The sequence below is a fragment of the Artemia sp. Qi Xiang Cuo genome, chromosome 6 (genome assembly GCF_049724085.1).
Source record: "Artemia sp. Qi Xiang Cuo chromosome 6, ASM4972408v1, whole genome shotgun sequence".
Classification (NCBI taxonomy): Eukaryota; Metazoa; Arthropoda; class Branchiopoda; order Anostraca; family Artemiidae; genus Artemia; species Artemia sp. Qi Xiang Cuo.
Genome location: NC_142799.1, coordinates 13059319 through 13077460, shown reverse-complemented (window position 1 = coordinate 13077460; position 18142 = coordinate 13059319). Strand labels below are relative to the sequence as shown.

At 36.8% G+C, this 18142-nt stretch overlaps 1 protein-coding gene across 2 annotated transcripts in view; it reads right to left on the bottom strand.

Moving 5' to 3' along the window:
* Nucleotides 1–6693, bottom strand: part of pcm (5'-3' exoribonuclease pacman) — a 221926-nt gene extending 215233 nt beyond the window's left edge. For both annotated transcript variants that reach the window (XM_089090490.1, XM_089090491.1), the window contains exon 1: nt 6533–6693. In XM_089090490.1, coding sequence (XP_088946616.1) covers nt 6533–6607 — 75 coding nt within the window. In that variant the 5' untranslated portion in view covers nt 6608–6693. The remainder of the gene's footprint in view (nt 1–6532) is intronic.
* Nucleotides 6694–18142: the final 11449 nt, after the last annotated feature.

Genomic DNA, 18142 nt, shown 5'->3' with positions numbered 1-18142 from the left:
AAAAAAGGATACATTAATACTGACCAAATAATGCTGCCAAAACAACCAACTCCAGCCCCAAAAAAGGATGTGTTGCCAAAACAACCAACTCCAGCCCCAAAAAAGGATGTGATAAGTGTTTGGCGTGTGAGACGGATCTTGATGATGACTCTTCTGCAATTCTCTGTGATGGATGTGAGAAGTGGATTTGTATTGACTGTATGGATATGCCTGAGCCCAAATATGTATCGATCACAAAAATCTCTCAACGGGTTGAAGTTTGCATAAAATGTCCAATCTGTAAACACTCTGGTACAACTTCAAGCAGTTCTAGTCAGAACCCTAGCATCAAGAGTATTGTTGAAGCTGCAATAAACAATATGAAGAGCAACATCATTGACAAAATCCGTCCCAGGCTGTTATACAAGATATTGTGCAGTCCTCAGTAAGAAATCTTGAAACTACATTGAAAGCTGAAATTTCTAAGTCAATCAGTGATATTAAAGCACAGGTGTCTGCTCTTGAACATTAGGTCACCGATAAATGCTCAATCTCTGATGTGCGTGCTGAGATTCAGACCCTTGTTCAACAAGAGACTGCTAGCATAAAAAATGATTTTTCTCAACATCTTGACAGTGAGGTCCAACACCTTTTTGCTGAAGAGCCAGATAGGCAGTGCAGAGCTCTTAATATAGTTGCGTATGGTATCCCATCACAACTGGACAAACAGCTCTACATCCAGTCATACCTCAGCCAGAAGTATAAACTTCAGGACATACATATTACAAATGTGAGAAGACTACCCACCTCTGCAAACCCACAGTCTGCAAGTGCGCACCGGCCTCCTATCCTCTTCTCTGTACCAAGTTTTGACATCAAAAGGACAATCATCAACCGTTCTTGTGAACTCCGTGAAGACATTCAGTTTCGTGGTGATGCTTCAAAGGCAGAGCATAACAAATGTAAAGCTCTTGTAGATGAGCTAAAGAGGCAAAAAAACGCTGGCGAAACAGATCTCATCATCTTCAAAGGATAAATAGTGTCAAAAAACGTAGCTGTTCATCGCGGTTGGAAAACTCCAAAGCCAGCCTCAAACCAGTCTGCAATGGATATCTAACAGTTAGTCCCTCACCTGTAAACAGCCCTGTTTTCTTGCAGTTATCTTCTTTGTTTCATAATACTTCAAGTGTTGATATAAGCGTATCCTCTACAGAAAATGAACTTAGTCAATTACATAGTGAACTTTTCTTGTCATGTGATAGCTCGAGTAATTCGAGTTTTGTAAGTGCCATTTCTGAACTTAATTCCCTGCCACCTGTGTCTATCGCAGTAGCAGCTCCTGGACCTCTGCCGCTAGACGGCATGTCACAAAAGTCTTGGAAAAATAACACCCTACATGTCATCTTGAGCCATGTTGACAAACAAGCTTCTGGGAACCCAAGTGCTCTGAACAGAAGAGGCAGCAGATATTGCTGGTTTGGTGGAGATTCTGCCAAAGTATACTGCAGTTCCTTCTACTGAGAGTTTGCTGCAGATATCTGGATTTCAGTGGTTCACTAATCTAGGACAGCCAAACTGCAGAAGAGGAGTTGGTGTCTATGTCAGAGAAGGCTTCCAGGTTAGTGTTATCAACCTTCCTATTTTTAATATACCTTGGGTTGAAAGTGTATGGCTTGATATTAATCTTCATGACAAAAAAGTCTGTATTGGGTGTATTTACAGAAGCCCTAGTGCACCCAGTCTTGAAGAATGTGAATCATAACTTAAAAAAATTATTGATGGAATGGCTTCCTTGGTATTGCAAATGGTTGCATCTGATTTGATAATAATTGGCGATTTTAATTTCCCCTTGGTTGAGTGGGTGGATGGACTTGGTCATCCGGCATCTGGCAGTGGGGATTCACCATTTGTGGCTTGTTTATCTGACAATTTCCTTCACCAAACGGTTGAAAAACCCACAAGGCACCATGGTGACCAGAACCCTTCCTTGTTGGATCTTGTAATTCTAAGTGACCCAGACTCTCTCATCAGAAATGAATTTCTTCCTCCAGTTGGTAACAGCAACCACTCAGTTATCCTCTCTTGCTGTCTATAAATAGTCATCTTCAAACTAACTTGAGCCCTCAAACTTTTATTGACTATCATGAAATACAGCAGGAATTGGTATCAATTAATTGGTCAGAGCTCATTACTTCTGATATCAACACGTCATGGTTGAATTTCAAGGAAACTCTCCTGTCAACAGAAAAGATGCACTCTTGTGTTATTTATTGAAGACAACCAAAAACACTTCCATTTCTCACAAAGGATGCACAGAGGACTATCAATAGGAAAGGCAGAGCTTGGAAAGGGTACAAAAAGAAAAAAAACACAGGAAAATTGGCTAAGGTATGCAAAGGCTTGGAATCTTGTCTTGGACTCAGTTAGGAAACTGAAGTCTGAATATGAGGAGAAGCTTGCCACTGATATCAAGGCAAACCCCAAATCCTTCTGGAGGCATGTTTCTGCTAAAAGTCCTAACCATCACACCATACCTGACCTCAAACGGCAGGGTAATGCACTTGTTGCTAATAGATAAAGCTAATTTACTAAATGTCCAGTTTGCCTCTGCTTTCACCACCCGGTCTTGTCCAACCATCCCTGCAGCACCATCACATTCTGTATCTACCCCAATGCCTAGCCTGTTAATTACTGAAGAAATGGTCTCATCTAGCCTCGATAAACTCAACGTTAACAAGTCCAAAGGACCTGACGGGTTACACTCAAGGCTTCTTCAAGAGTGTAGAAATGTCCTCGCTTCTTCTCTGTGCAGACTCTTCCAGCTGTCCCTGAAAAACGGAGAGCTACCTACAGATTGGAAAACGTTATATGTCATGCCAATCCACAAAAAAGGCCCCAAGGATTGTGCTGAAAATTACCATCCCATCAGCATCACTTCTGCAGTTGTAAAGGTGCTTGAGAGATTTGTATATAGAGCTCTCATTCAGCACTTTGAAACTAACAACATACTAACTCCTTCTCAACATGGTTTCAGATCTGGTACATCCATGGACACAAACCTAATACAGACATACAAGTATGTAACATCACTGCTGGATCAAGGATTTCCTGTTGATATGGTGCTCCTGGACCTCTCAAAAGCTTTCAACAGGGTATGTCATGAATTCCTGATCACCAAACTGAAGGCAGCAGCTGTTGATGGTGTTACTGTGCAGTGGATACAGAGTTTCCTATCAGAAAGAACACAACCCATCAGGGTCTATGATTCTCAAGGTGTTCCTCATTTATCATCATCCATAACTGTGCTAAGTGGCGTCCCCCAGGGGACCATCCTTGGACCAAGTCTCTTCAATTTTTATATTAATGATGCACTAAACCTTCTCGAACCTCCTCACACTTTATGCTGATGACTCAAAACTTGTTGGCAAAGCTGCTATACCATCTGATCTCCAATCTATACAAACAGACCTTGATATTCTTGGAAGCTGGGCTGATAAATGGCTCCTCTCTTTTAATGCTGAAAAATGTCATGTCATCTATTTTGGCAAACATAATCCACATCAGCAGTACCATCTCCAAGGTAACCCTCTCTCTGCAGCTACTGAAGAAAGAGAGCTTGGAGTCATTGTTGGTCATCAGCTGAATTTCAGTACCCATGCAAAATCTGTATCTTCTTCTGCCTTCCAATCCCTTGGACTTATTAAAAGAACTATCTCTAGTCAGCATCCTAAGGTATTTATGAAGCTCTACAAGGCACTGGTTTGTCCATGCCTTGAGATTGGAATGTCCCTGGCATCCCCCTATTTTAAGACGGACAGGGAAATACTAGAAAAAGTACAGAGAAGAGCAACTAAGATGGTTGATGGCCTCAAACAAGTGCCATACAAAGAGTGTTTGCATCATCTGAAGCTCCCTACTCTCACATACTTGAGGAAGCAAGGCAACATGATTCTAACCCACAAAGTCATTTCAAAAAATACTCTTCCTGGTCTCCTTGCTCCCCCAGAATGCCTTGTGACAAGAGGACATTCAATGAAAATTTTCAAGAAGCACTCTTCTATCCGAGAGAGAAGCCATTTCTTCAGCCAACAAATAACCAACTTGTGGAATCAGCTCTCTGAAGATACAGTGTCTGCAGACTCGACAATTGCCTTCAAGCAAAGACTGGCAACAGCAGGAGTTCCTCTACAACTGGGAAACTGCTGAGTCTACAACCCAAATTTAGCAAGTGAATCACAAGAAACAAAAAAAAAACATTAGATGTCATCATGGAGCATTACAAGGATGGAAAATCCTTAAATTTGCTCCAAGCTGCAATTTAAGGTAATAATCAATTTTGTTGGAAATGAATTTTATCCCAACCCATATATACCAATTCAGGGTATATATTTGCACATTAGGGAGGTGGGGGTAAAGTTTAAACTTACCTCCCATTAAATCAGAAATAAAATTTGCCCCCCCCCTAATATGCAAATATATACCCTAATTGGTATAAATAGGGGTGGGGTAAAATCCATTTCCAACAAAAATCATTATTATATTTGAAAAGAGCATAAAAGAGGCATCAAGTGGTATATTCACTCTATTTGTAAGTCAATAATATGATTTGGTAAAAATTTACCATTCATATTATTGACTTATGAATAGCCTAAAGTAAACATAGGCTACCACTTGATGCCTTTTTTAGGCTCTTTCCAACTATAATAGGCCTAATCATTTTTGTTGGATATAAATTTGGTAAAATTCTAGCTTAGCTACTTTTGGGTATCTTGGAAAGGGGTTAGGTTAGGAAAATGAAACTTTCAGGGATGGGTCTACAGGCTAAAGTATGTCCCAGGAAGGTATTTTGAAGTATCTACCTCCACACCTTCTCTCTCTAGAGGGTCCTAAAATTTTTCTACATGGCAGGTCTACCTATTGAAATTTTGATAAAACAACATTTTACTTTAATTTTCAGTTATCAGTTTGTTTTTCTCTGGCTTTAGTTCTGATAATGCAATTTCTATAATTTGAGTAGCCTAGAATTTTAAACCATATCAATTTTTTTTCAAAATTTAGGAAATGGACTTGGATATCTTTAAGACCTTATAAGTTGGGATTGAACAAAGTTGTGAAGTACTTCATTTAAGCAGAAGATCTATTTTGCAAGGTTTCGCTTTAATAACACATATATTTTTAAAGGTCATCAAAGGTTAGGACCATCTAGAGGGAGAAGGGGTAGAGGTAGGTACTTCAAAATACCTCCCAGGGACATACTTTAGCCTGTAGACCCATCCTGGTCAATATCTACAAAATCATATTATTGAGTTAGGACAAAAGTGAATACACCATTTGATGCCTTTTTTTATGCTGATTACGAATATAATAAGCATTTCTATTAGAAATGAATTTCAGCCCTCCCCCTATATCTGCCAATTCAAGGTGAGGTTAGGTTAGGTCTAGCCTATATAGGGGGGGGGGGCTGAAAATCATTTCCTATAGAAATGCTTATTATATTCGTAATCAGCATAAAAAAGGCATCGAATGGTGTATTCACTTTATTCCTAACTCAATAATATGATTTCATAGATATTGACCCCCATCCCTGAAAGTTTCATTCTCCTAGCCTAACCCCTTTCCAAGATACCCAAAAGTAGCTAAAGTAGAATTTTACCATAAATTTTACCACCACCCCTATATATACCAAATCAGGGTATATATTTGCACATTAGGGGGGAGATAAAGGTCAATATATACCAAATCATATTATTGAGTTAGGACTAAAGTGAATACACCATTTGATGCCTTTTTTTATGCTGATTACAAATATAATAAGCATTTCTATCGGAAATGAATTTCAGCCACCCTCCTATAGATGCTCAGTCCGGGCTAGGTTAGGTATCACCTGTATAGGGGGGGGGGGCTTGAATTAATTTCTGATAGAAATGATTATTAGGCTATATTTTTAATAAACATAAAAAAAGACAGAAAATTGCGTGTTAAATTTATTTGAAACTCAATAATATGATTTGGTATATATTGACCGAGATAAATTTTATTTATGACATAAATGAGAGGTAAGTTTAAACTCTCCCCCCACCCCCGAATGCATGGGCGCCCATATGGGGGGGCTGGGGGGGCTCTTGCCCCCCCCCCTGGCTGAATGATGCTGCCTTATTTTTATATTTTTTTTCTGAGATTTCTATTATATACCATTAAAAGTAGCAATTAGACAAAGTTTGCCCCCCCCTGGAATTCAGCTTATGGGTGCCCATGCCCTAATGTGCAAATATATACCCTGAACTTGTATATATAGAGGTGGGTCTGAAATTCATTTCCGACAAAAATGATTATTATATTTTGAAAGAGAATAAAAAAAGGCATCAAGTGGTAAACTAGGCTTTATTGTTTAATTTAGTCATTAGTTAATAATATGAACAACAAAAAATTTACCCAGAAATCTTGGCAGAAAGATGTGAGATCTTAGATGTAAGATCTTAGAGTAACAGAACAGCCCTATTTTTTTTACAATAGCCTATGAGTTGATAAACCTAGACTTGAAAAATAAGCTCACCTGGTACTCCCTGACAACTTCGCTTAAACATGGATACCTTTCTGATATCCATCTATAAAATTTAGGAACTCCCATTTCTTCAATCAAACCTCAGAAAGTATAAATGTCTGTAAAATCTACTTTAGAGTCAAAAGTAGTCCCTATTTATTTTGTTTTTGTTACAAAAGCGCAATTTAAATCTAATATTGTAGATGGCGAATGCCAAAATCATTACATCAAAAGCAAGATGTCTATGCTGAATAATCTGCAACGATAGAACCACAGACAAATGGTTGTAAATTCCTCTTAAGAGGATAAAAAATATAAATACAAAAAAAAATCATTTATATCATTCTCTCGTTCTTACGCTGAATATTAAAATGTTTGATCTTATGCCTTTATTTCTGTAAATTCTATTAGTGTTTAGCTTTTTATGTCTGAAGGGGGACCAACAAATCTAATAAGGTCCCAAAGAAAGTTGCCAGTCCTAGCCCACCTTCCTACAGGTACTAAAAATTCATAATGTATTTTAATGAAAAACTGTATTGAACTTTCGATTTTTGGAATTTTTTGTGAACGCTAATGTTTTTTATTTCAGAACACGTTTTTGTCATTTCAATTTCAGGTTTAAAAAGGTAATTTTCTTTTCCTTTAATTTTAATTAAAGGAGGCTCACGGTCGATTTTGCTTTTGTGCGGCTTAGAGTGCCTATTTTTTCACTCTATCAGTGGAAATGGGATATTGTTCCAATATTTTTGTTATGGATCCTCAACTCTCATTTTTTTCTAAATAAAAATTACTTTGTAATAATTTTCTTTTCCGTTTTATGGAAAAAACATTTTTTTTCAATCGAAATCAATTTTTGGTGCCGCACTTGATCCACACAACAGATATTCGTACATGAAAACCGTCCAAAATCAAAGCACATTCTTTCCATGTAGCTAATTTGAAAAAAAATTCCCCGAAATGAATTATTCAAAGGAAAGTAAAGAGCTACACTAAACCAAAAATGGGCAGAAATAAAGTCAAATAATTTTCCAAGCGTAAAACTATCACAAATCGATATCAATAAATAAATAAAACCCAAAACGAGCAGAAATTAACATGTGTAGGTCGGACGCACCCCCAATGCCTTCTGAAAACGAAACACAATTTAAACGTTTTCACTATTTTTTAAATTAAATAAATAAGAAAAATTATTAATACTTTAACAAATAAATATCAGTATATGTAGATTAAACTGCCAATCCACATTTACTTTTTTTCAGCAAAGCGCAAATTATGTTCTAGTCTTGAGAAGGCATAAGGGTTTTCAGCCCTACTTATGTTAATTTCTGCTTGTTTTGAGTTTAACCCGGTTATTTATTGCAATTTCTGTTTGTTTTGGGTTTCATTTATTTATTGATCATGATCTGTGATAGTTTTACGATTGGGAAATTACTTGAATTTATTCCTTCTCATTTTTGGCTTAATGTAGCTAATTATCTTTCTCTGAAAAACCTACTTTACGGAAAAAGTTTTTTAAGTTAATTTCTGTTCATTTTTTATTGACATAGTCTTTTTCATGTAATTAATTTAGAAAACTTTTTCCAAAAATAAGTTTTTCAGAGAAAAGTAAAGAACTCCATTAAACCAAAAATCAGCAAAAATAAAGTCAAATTTTCTTCACAGCGTAAAACTACCATAAATTACCACCAATAAATAAATTTAACGCAAGACGAATATAGATTACAATGAATAATCGAGTCAAATTCAAAGCGAGCAGAAATTAACATGAATAGGGCTGACAACTCCTATGCCTTTTCTAGACCAGAACATAATTTCCACTTTACTGAAAACAAAACACATTTTAAGTGTTTTCAGTTTTTTAGCTACAGCAAATAAAAAATAATTAATACTTTAAGGAATAAATGTCAGTATATGCATATTGAACTCTCAGTCCAAATTAATTTTTTTTTTCAATGAAGTATGAATTATATTCTGGTCTTGAGAGGGCATGGGATTGTCAGCCATATTAATGTTAATTTCTGCTCGTTTTGAGTTTGACTCCGAGTATTTTCTGAAGCAAATGGTAACCTCAATGTTTCCTATCGGATGCATTTGGGGAAAAGAGAACAGGGGGAGGGAGGGGGGTAGTTCACTGGAATACTAGAAAGGGGGTTTACTAGAACCCTGTTCTAGGGTTCAATAGAATTGAGGGGGGAGGAGCAATAGAGAACAAAGGGCTCTGATTATTTTGACTCATAAAAAGGTCACTAAAACTTCTGATTTCCCATAAAATGAGCACCTTCAAAGTTACACGACCACCCCTTTCCATAAGAAACTTATGTGTCCCCGGGCCATAATTTACAATTTTTGCCTGGAGGGCTTTGGGGGGGGGGGGAAGGGTTCTCATCGCCTAAGACATATTTAATAGACCTTTCAAATATGGTGATCAGAATGACTGTCTAAAAATTTTGAATGGATATGTTTGGGGAAATGACGAAGGTAAGGGGGGCTGATTGCCGTCCAATCAATTTCAACTCTTGAGAAGGGCACTAGAACTTTCAATTTCTAATCGAATGACACCCTTTCGAAGTTTCAATGACAGTTCCTTCTATACGAAGTGCTTTGGTCAGAAGATCCAAAGATAAATAATATATTCTGCCCACATCTCTCTTTACTTACGCAGCGCTGTTGCACTGCCTATAAAAAGAAAACACATAGTATTGTTTAAAATAGTTATATACCTCTTCAAGTTGACCTAGAAAAAAAAAATTAATAGCATTCCTGAAACATTGTATCTATGCTCTTTGTCAAACTGGTGGTTCAATTGTAACAGCAGAAATAGTAATAGTAGTAGCCCTGAAAGTTTCGACTTAATTCCCTCAGTCGTTCTTCAGATATTGCTGAGACGTCTTATTGACAACCAACATACACACAGTGCCTTTTGTTTTAGTTTTAAAGCAACATCTAGTTTGAAAGCATAATGGGCAAGTTAAAAAACTGTGGGGGGTTGACGTTTCTTATATCCCAAGACACAGCTACTGGACCGTTCAACTATGCTGTACAAAATGGCTATCTGAAAATTTTGATTGGATATGTTTGGAGAATTCCAGGGCTTGGGAGGATGGCTATTTGCCCTCCAATTACTTTTGGCTCTTAAAGGGCACTAGAATATTTAATTTCCAAATGAATGAGCTCCTTTAAAAGTTTCTAGGATATTTCTATCTATGATAGCGCTGCGCTGCCTATGATATTGCTTATATGCCCCTTTTAAACCTGCACGTACAAAGTTCTTTTGTTTAATTGAAACGCCCCCTAAATGTTCCCTATGAGTTTTACCTTAATACCCTTAGCACAATTAACTACAGCGACTGTAGTAGTAGTATGAGTAGTACACGTATATGGCCTTCTCTCTCTCTTTTTTTTTAAATACACCACACCTTACCCTGAAAGGTCCAGTTTATTAATGTAGGCCGTTCCTGAGATATTGCCGTCTCACTCTTTTGAAAATCGACACGCTAATAGTTCATTTTGATTTAGTTCAACATCCGAATAAATATTCCTTAAAATGTTCAAATTAATACCCTTAGCTTGCATAGTAGCATCAGTAGCAGTAGGCACAAAACAACTTTGGTTTTCTTCAACACCCTCTCCGTACAAGGTTAATCTTTCAACTTAATACCATAAACCGTTCCTGAAGTATTACCGATACGTCCTCTTGACAACCTGTATGTGGATACTGGATTGTGTGTTTCAATTAAATTCAGTACTCTTTCAGTATTCCCCAAAATTTTTGCCTGATAAACAAAATTTTTGTGGTGATAAACGGAAGCCTCACTGAGGAATTCCCCCTTGAAATATCCCTCCGGCAAGGTGACCCAAGCTCTTCATTTCTGTTCGAGATCTATCTCGACCCGTTGATAAAATACATAGACGCCAGAATAACGGGTATCAGAGTACTGCCACCTTTAGTTCTCAAGTCTGAGGCCTTTGTGGATAATGGGAATTTCTCCGCCGATGGAGTGAGTGACATTAAAACAGTAATGCGGGGCCTAGAATGGTAGGAGAAAAATTTTGCCGTCAGGACTCATAACAAAAAGAGCAAGATCCTCCCATTAACAAAAAGCGCAAAGGCGAGTTGGATTAGGAGCTTGGAAAAGGAAACTTGGCTGGAAGTCAGTCCTACAGTAAAGACACTTGGCGTGGAGTTTTTAGTCAGAGGGAGTTGCTGGCAGAACGCATTGGAAAAGAAAGTATTCGAGATTCAGTGTTTGCTATGTGGCGAAGATAAAGGCAGGAATCTTTCCTTGTTCCAGAGATCAACTTTCGTCAACATGTATTGTGTATCAAGAATACTTTATCTGGCCCCAGTAATACCCCTCCCGGAACCTATAGCAAAGAAAATTGAAACCTACATGGGGCGTTTTATATGGAGCGGTAAGCTAGAAAAACTGAGTAAGAAGTTGCTCTTTTACACAAAGGAATCGGGAGGTCTAGGAGTACTGGATTTTCGAAAACTGTGCCAAAATATGCTTGCTAGAATGTCACTTGAATTTTTAAATGGACCACAAGAACACTTTCGAATGACCAGAGAGTGGTTGGTTTCTCTACTAAACAATCCTAGTTTAACAAATTCAGACACAAACGTCCCAATTTTCACGAAAGATTCTTTCCCGATATTAGAGCAACTGCGAGAGAAGGGGCTTCTCATGGCAGATAGTAGAATAATAAAAACTGAGATAACCAGGATTTTAACTCCCGAAGAGGAAAATAACGAATATCACGTAAAAGGAAAAGAACCATTTGTAAATTTTGAAAATGCCTTTAGAAATCTACATTCTTTCCCCATGGAACCAAAAGTGAGAGAGCTTATGTTTCAAGTCATACACATGATTTCGCCTTACCGAAATAGAGTGTCACGTTTCCTGAGAAATGAAGATAAAAAATGCTCTTTTTGTTTTGAAGTAGTGGAAGATGGTTTAGACCACGAGTTCCTCAAGTTTAATGAAAATAAGGGAATTTTTCAGTTTGTTTTTGATTTAAGTGAAAAGTGCAAAATTAAAGTTCAAAGTGATGAAGAAAAGAAGAAGCTGGTGAAATTTGACATAAATTCGGATTTGGAAGTGAAAAAGAAAAATTCTCTGTGTTATATTATTGAAAATATGTGTCATTATGTGTGAAGTAGAAGGAAAAGAAAGAAAGTGGTGTGTTTAGAGGGTTTTAGGAGTTTAATTGAGAAGAAAATGGAATTATTGAAGATAAGAAAAGAGTGGAGAGTATTTTTTTGATTTTGAATTATGAATTATTTGTAAATATGGTGAGTGGAAAAAGAGAGTGAGAAAGTAAGTAGTGGAGAGAGTTTGAGTTTTTTATTGGTAAGAGATAGTTTTTTGTGTGAGTGAGTGAGAAAACAGCGTTGCGAGTAAAGTAGTTTAAAGAAATTTATTGATATTGGTTTTTTTTAATTAGCAGCCCAAAAAAAAAAAAAAGAAAAGAAAATTGGAAAAAAATGAAGTTTAAAAATGGGGTTTGGTGGTCATTTCAGCTTATTTGTTTTTCGTAAATATTAGTGTGTTTATTTTTGTGTGTTGTAGAAATAAGTTGAAATGATAATGTAAAAGAGGTTTTTTTTTGTTTTTTTTTTATTTATTTTTTATTTGGATATTTTTTTTTATAGCTTTTTTTAGTAGTGGCTTCTTTGCAGAATTGGAATTTGAGAAAATTTTGTCTGTTGTTGTAAATGGCCACCGCAAGCGGGGACTTTCTGTGGAGGGGGGACGTCCTCTCGGCAGGAGAGCATTTTATTTTATTGTTAATAAAAATTAAAAATTATTTTAGTAGAAGTACAATAATGCGAAGACCACTCTTTGGCTGCTAACTAATTTTAGTAAAACGTAGAGTGTAGGTGGCATTTAGATTTTTGCAATGTTTAAAAGTAGTTTTTTTTTTAATGTTAGTGCCACTGAGAGGAGAGGAGGTGGGATTTAAAAAAAAAAAAAAAAAAAAAAGAAAAAAAAAAATGTTGCCTTAATACCCTTAGGCCTCTTTTGTGCCCAAGGAAAATTCTTGAATAGCACCCCCCCCCCTCCTCCCGTGTATCTAACAAAATTTTCAGGCTAAATTATATGAACTCTTCATTTAAAACAAAATTATTTTCAATTTATTAGTAATTTATTGTTTAATTATTTTTTATTTACTATTTGATTATATTTAATTATTTTAATTATTATTATTTTATGATTTTTTATTTTTCAATTTATTTTTATTTTATCCTTTAATTAATAACTTATTAATTATTTTCCTTTATTAACTTCACCTCTACTTTATATTAATAAAAGTAAAATTTCTAAAATTACAAAATCATTATAGCCGTTAGATTATTGATTTGAAATTATGTACCTCTAAAATTTCTGCACCCAAGGCAACTACCCCCTCTTTCCCTCCCCTAAAACCGCCTCTGACGAGTAGTGATTGTAGCAGCATTAGTAATTGTCGTAGCAGTAGTTGTAGTAATGGTAGAAGTAGTAGCATTAGGATGCAAATATTGCCTCTTGATTAGTTCAGTATCCCCCAAAAAAAGCCCTGTAAGCTTCAACTTCACACACCAAACCGTTCGTAAGATATTGCTGATACGCCCTTTTGACAACCTGCATATATATGACTTATTGTAAGTTTTCCTGAAAATTTCACCTTCATATTCTTAGGCATTATTGTAATAGTAATCACATCAGTAGTAGTAGTAGCGTTAATAGTAATTAATTAAAAAAAAACTTTTTTCACAAAATAAGTGTTTCAAAGAAAAGTAAAGAACTCCATTAAGCAAAAAATGAACAAAATTAAATCAAATAATCTACCAAGCGTGAAACTACCACAAATCAGCATCGATAAATAAATAAAGCCCAAAACGAACAGAAATTACAATAAATAACCAAGTCAAACTCAAAACGAGCAGAAATTAACATAAGTCGGGCTCAAAACTCCTATGGCTTCCCAAGGCCAGAACATAATTTGCACTTTACCGAAAAAATATAAGTGTTTTTAATTTCATAAATTTAATAAATCAAATAATATTAACAATTTTATTACTAAATATCAGTAAACTGACAATGCACATTAATTGTATTTTTGTAAGTAAAATGCAAATTATGTTCTGGCCTTGGGAAGGCATAGGAGTTTGTGTTAATTTCTGCTGATTTGTGGTGGTTTCACACTTGGTAGATTATTTAATTTTATTTTTGCTAATTTTTTGTTTAATGAAGTTCTTTACTTTTCTTTGAAAAACTTATTCTGTAGAAAAAGTTTTTTTTAAATTAATTTCTGTTCATTTTATATTGAGATAGTCTTTTCAGGGAAAAAGAAAATAATACTTTAAATCTTTTCGTTTTTTAAGACTTTATAGCTTGGCCTGCTGATTCATATGCTGCAGGACAATTTTCAGCAATTTTTAACAATATAAACCCCTTTTCAAAATCTGGACACAAATAGTAGTGTTTAATTTAGTTTCATACCTCCTCTAGTTGACCTGAAATTGAAAACTTGATACCATTCGCAAACAAATCTGTTTACTTTCTTTAATAGCTTGAATACACTTACGCTATTTTGATTTCGTTAAGTTTTAAGAGCAGAAGTATCCCCGAAAGTTTGAACATAATACCCTCAGTCGTTCTCGGATACTGCTGAGATGCTTTTTTAGGAATTAGCATTAACACAGTGCATTTTGATTTATTCTTAAGGCAAAATTTAGTTTTTAAACATAATGGGCAAATGGGAGGGGGGGGGTGGGAGGGGGATTACTTGCTCTCTAATCACTTTCGACTATTAAAAAGGGCATCAGCCCTTTCTATTTTCAATCAAATGAGCCCTTTTCGAAGTTCCTACGACAACTCCTTCGATACGAAGTGCCCTGGTCTAAACAACAACAACAACAAAAAATAATACATGATAACCACATCGATCTTCACTATAATTAATTAAAAAAACTTTCCAAAAAATAAGTTTTTCAAAGAAATGTAATGAACTCCATTAAACAAAAAATGAGCAAAAATAAAATCAAATAATCTACCAAGTTCGAAACTACCACAAATCAACATCGATAATTAAATGAAACCCAAAACGAACAGAAATTACAATAAATAACCGAGTCAAACTCAAAACGAGCAGAAATTAACATAAGTTGGGCGCAAAACCCCTATGCCTTCCCAGGGCCAACACAAAATTTGCACTTTACTGAAAAAAATATAAATGTTTTTACTTTTATAACTTTAATGAATAAATAATTTTAACATTTTGATTACTAAATATCAGTATATGTATATTAAACTGACAATGCACATTCATTTGTATTTTTTCAGTAAATTTTTTTCCAATCCAATAACCCACTTTTGAGGTTTCTATGACAACACCTTCTATAAAAACTTTATATACCCCAGGACACAACTTAAAACCCTTGCCCAGAGGGTTGTTGGAGAGTGTCCTCCTCAAAAACATATTTTCTATCTGGAAATCAACTACGATGAACAAAAGGGCTATCTCAAAATTTTGATTGGATGTGTTTGGGGGAATGATGGGCGTGGGGGAGGGGCTAGTTCCCCTCCAATCACTTTCGACTATTAAGAAGGGAACTAGCCCTTTCAATTTCCAATCGAATGAGCCTGTTTTGAAGTTTCTACGACAACACCTTCTTAGAAAAACCGTATATGCCCCCAGGGCATAACTTAAAACCCTTGCCCTGAGGGTTGTGTCCCTGAGGGAGTGTCCTCCTAAAAAACATATTTTCTATCTGGAAATCAACTAGCCTACGCTGAACAAAATGGCTGATTGGATCCCAAAATGCTGATTGGATGTGTTTGGGGGTATGATGGGGGTGGGGGGCTAGTTGCCCACCAATCACTTTCAACTATTAAAAAGGGCACTAGCCCTTTGAATTCCAAATCGAATGAGCCTGTTTTGAAGTTTCTACGACAACGCCTTCTATAAAAACCTTATAACTCCCAGGGGCATAACTTAAGTCCTTTGCTCTGAGGGTTGTGGGGGAGTGTCCTCCTTAAAAACATGTTTTCTATCTGAAATTCAACTACGCTGAACAAAATGGCTATCTCAAAATTTTGATTGGATGTATTTGGGGGAATGATGGGCGTTGGGGGGGGCTAGTTGCCCTCCAATCACTTTTGACTATTAAAAAGGGCACTAGCCCTCACAATTTCCAATCGAATGAGCCTGTTTTGAAGTTTCTACGACCACACCTTCTATAAAAACCTTATATACCCCCAGGGCATAATTTAAAACCCATGCCCTGAGGGTTGTGGGGGAGTGTCCTCCTCAAAAACACATTTTCTATCTGGAAATCAACTACGCTGAACAAAATGGCTATCTCGCAATTTTGATTGGATGTGTTTGGGTTAATGATGGGCGTTGAGGGGTCTAGTTGCCCTCCAATTAAAAGGGACTATTAAAAAGGGCACTAACCCTTTGAATTTCCAATAGAATGCGCCTGTATTGAAGTTTCTACGACAACGCCTTCTATAAAACCCTTATATGGCCCCAGGGCATAACTTAAAATCCTTGCCCCGAGGGTTGTGGGGGAATATCCTCCTCAAAAAGATATTTTCTATCAGGAAATCAGCTACGCTCACAAAATACTCATCTCAAAATTTTGATTGGATGTGTTTGGGGGAATGATGTGCGTGGGGGGGGGGGCTAGTTGCCCACCAATCACTTTAGACTATTAAAAAGGGCAATAGCCCTTCGAATTTACACTTGATTTATCCTTATTGAAGTTTTGAAGAAAACACCTTATGCATAATCCTTACATATCCCCAATGATCAACTTAAAACCCTTGCCCCGAGGGTTGTGGGGGAGTTTCCACCTCAAAAAGATATTTTCTATCAGGAAATCAGCTACGCTGACAAAATGCCTATCTCAAAAGTTTGATTGGATGTGTTTGGGGGAATGATAGGCGTGGGGGGGGGCTAGTTGCCCTCCAATCACTTTTGACTATTAAAAATGACACTAGCCCTTTCAATTTCCAACAGAATACGCCTTTTTTGAAGTTTCTACGAAAACGCCTTCTATAAAAGCCGTATATGCCCTCAGGGCATAACTTAAGACCCTTGCCCTGAGGGTTGTGGGGGAGTGTCTTCCTCAAAAACCTATTTTCTATCTGGAAATCAAATACGTTGAACAAAATGACTATCTCACAATTTTGATTGGATGTGTTTGGGGGAAAGATGGGCGTGGGGGGTGCTAGTTGCGCTCCAATCACTTTCGACTGTTAGAAAGGGCACTAGCCCTTTGAATTTCCAATCGAATGACGCTTTTTGAAGTTTCTACAACAACGCCTTCTATAAAAACCTTATATGCCCCAAGGGCATAATTTAAAACCCTTATTCTGAGGGTTGTGGGGGAGTCTCCTCCTCAAAAACACATTTTCTATCTTAAAATCAACTACGCTGAGCAAAATGGTTATCTCAAAATTTTGATTAGATGTGTTTGGGGGAATGATGGGCGTGGGGGGGGGGCCCCGGTGTCCCCCCATTACTTTTGAATATAACACGGTACTATCCCTTTGAATTTCCAATCGAATGAGCCTATTTTGAAGTTTCTATGACAATGCCTTCTATAAAAACCTTATATGCCCCAAGGGCATAACTTAAAATCCTTGCCCTGAGGGTTGTCGGGGAGTGTCCTCCTCAAAAACATATTTTTTATCTGGATATCAACATCGATGAACAAAATGGCTATCTCACAATTTTGCTTGGCTGTGTTGGGGGGAATGATGGGCGTGGGGGGGGGGCTAGTTGCCCTCCAATCACTTTCGACTATTAAAAAGGGCACTAGCCCTTTGAATTTCCAATCGAATGACGCTTTTTGAAGTTTCTACAACAACGCCTTCTATAAAAACCATATATGCCCCAAGGGCATAACTAAAAACTCTTATTCTGAGAGCTTTGGGGGAGTTTCCTCCTCAAAAACACATTTTCTATCTTGAAATAAATTACGGGGAAAAAAATGGCTATATCAAAAATTTGATTTGCTGGGTTTTGGGGATTGATGGGCGTGGGGGGGGGGCCTAGTTGCCCTCCAATCACTTTCGACTATTAAACACGGCACTAGCCCTTTGAATTTACAATCGAATGATCGTTTTTGTAGTTTCTACGACCACGCTTTCAATAAAAATCTTATACGCCACCAGGGCATAGCTTACAACCCTTGCCCTGAGGGTTGTCGGGGAGTGTCCTCCTCAAAAACATATTTTCTATCTGGAAATCAACTACGCTGAACAAAATGGCTATGTCACAATTTTTATTGGATGTATGTGCGAGACTAATGGGCGTGGGGGGCTAATTGACATCCCCTCACTTTCTACTGTTCAAATGGGTACTAGCCACCCGAATATCAAATTAAAAGAGGCCTTTTTCAAGCTTTAGGACAGCACCTTCAATACGAAAGCGCCTTGGTTTGGAGAAAAAAAAAAAAAAAAAAAACATTGTGCCCACATCGTTCTTTACTTAGGCAGCGCTAGCGCGCTGCCTATGAAAATGTCAAGCCTTTCAATCACTTTCGACTATTAAAAGGGCACTAGGCCTTTCGATTTCCAATCGAATGGGTTTTTTTTCTTAGTTTCTACGACAAAACTTTCTATAAAC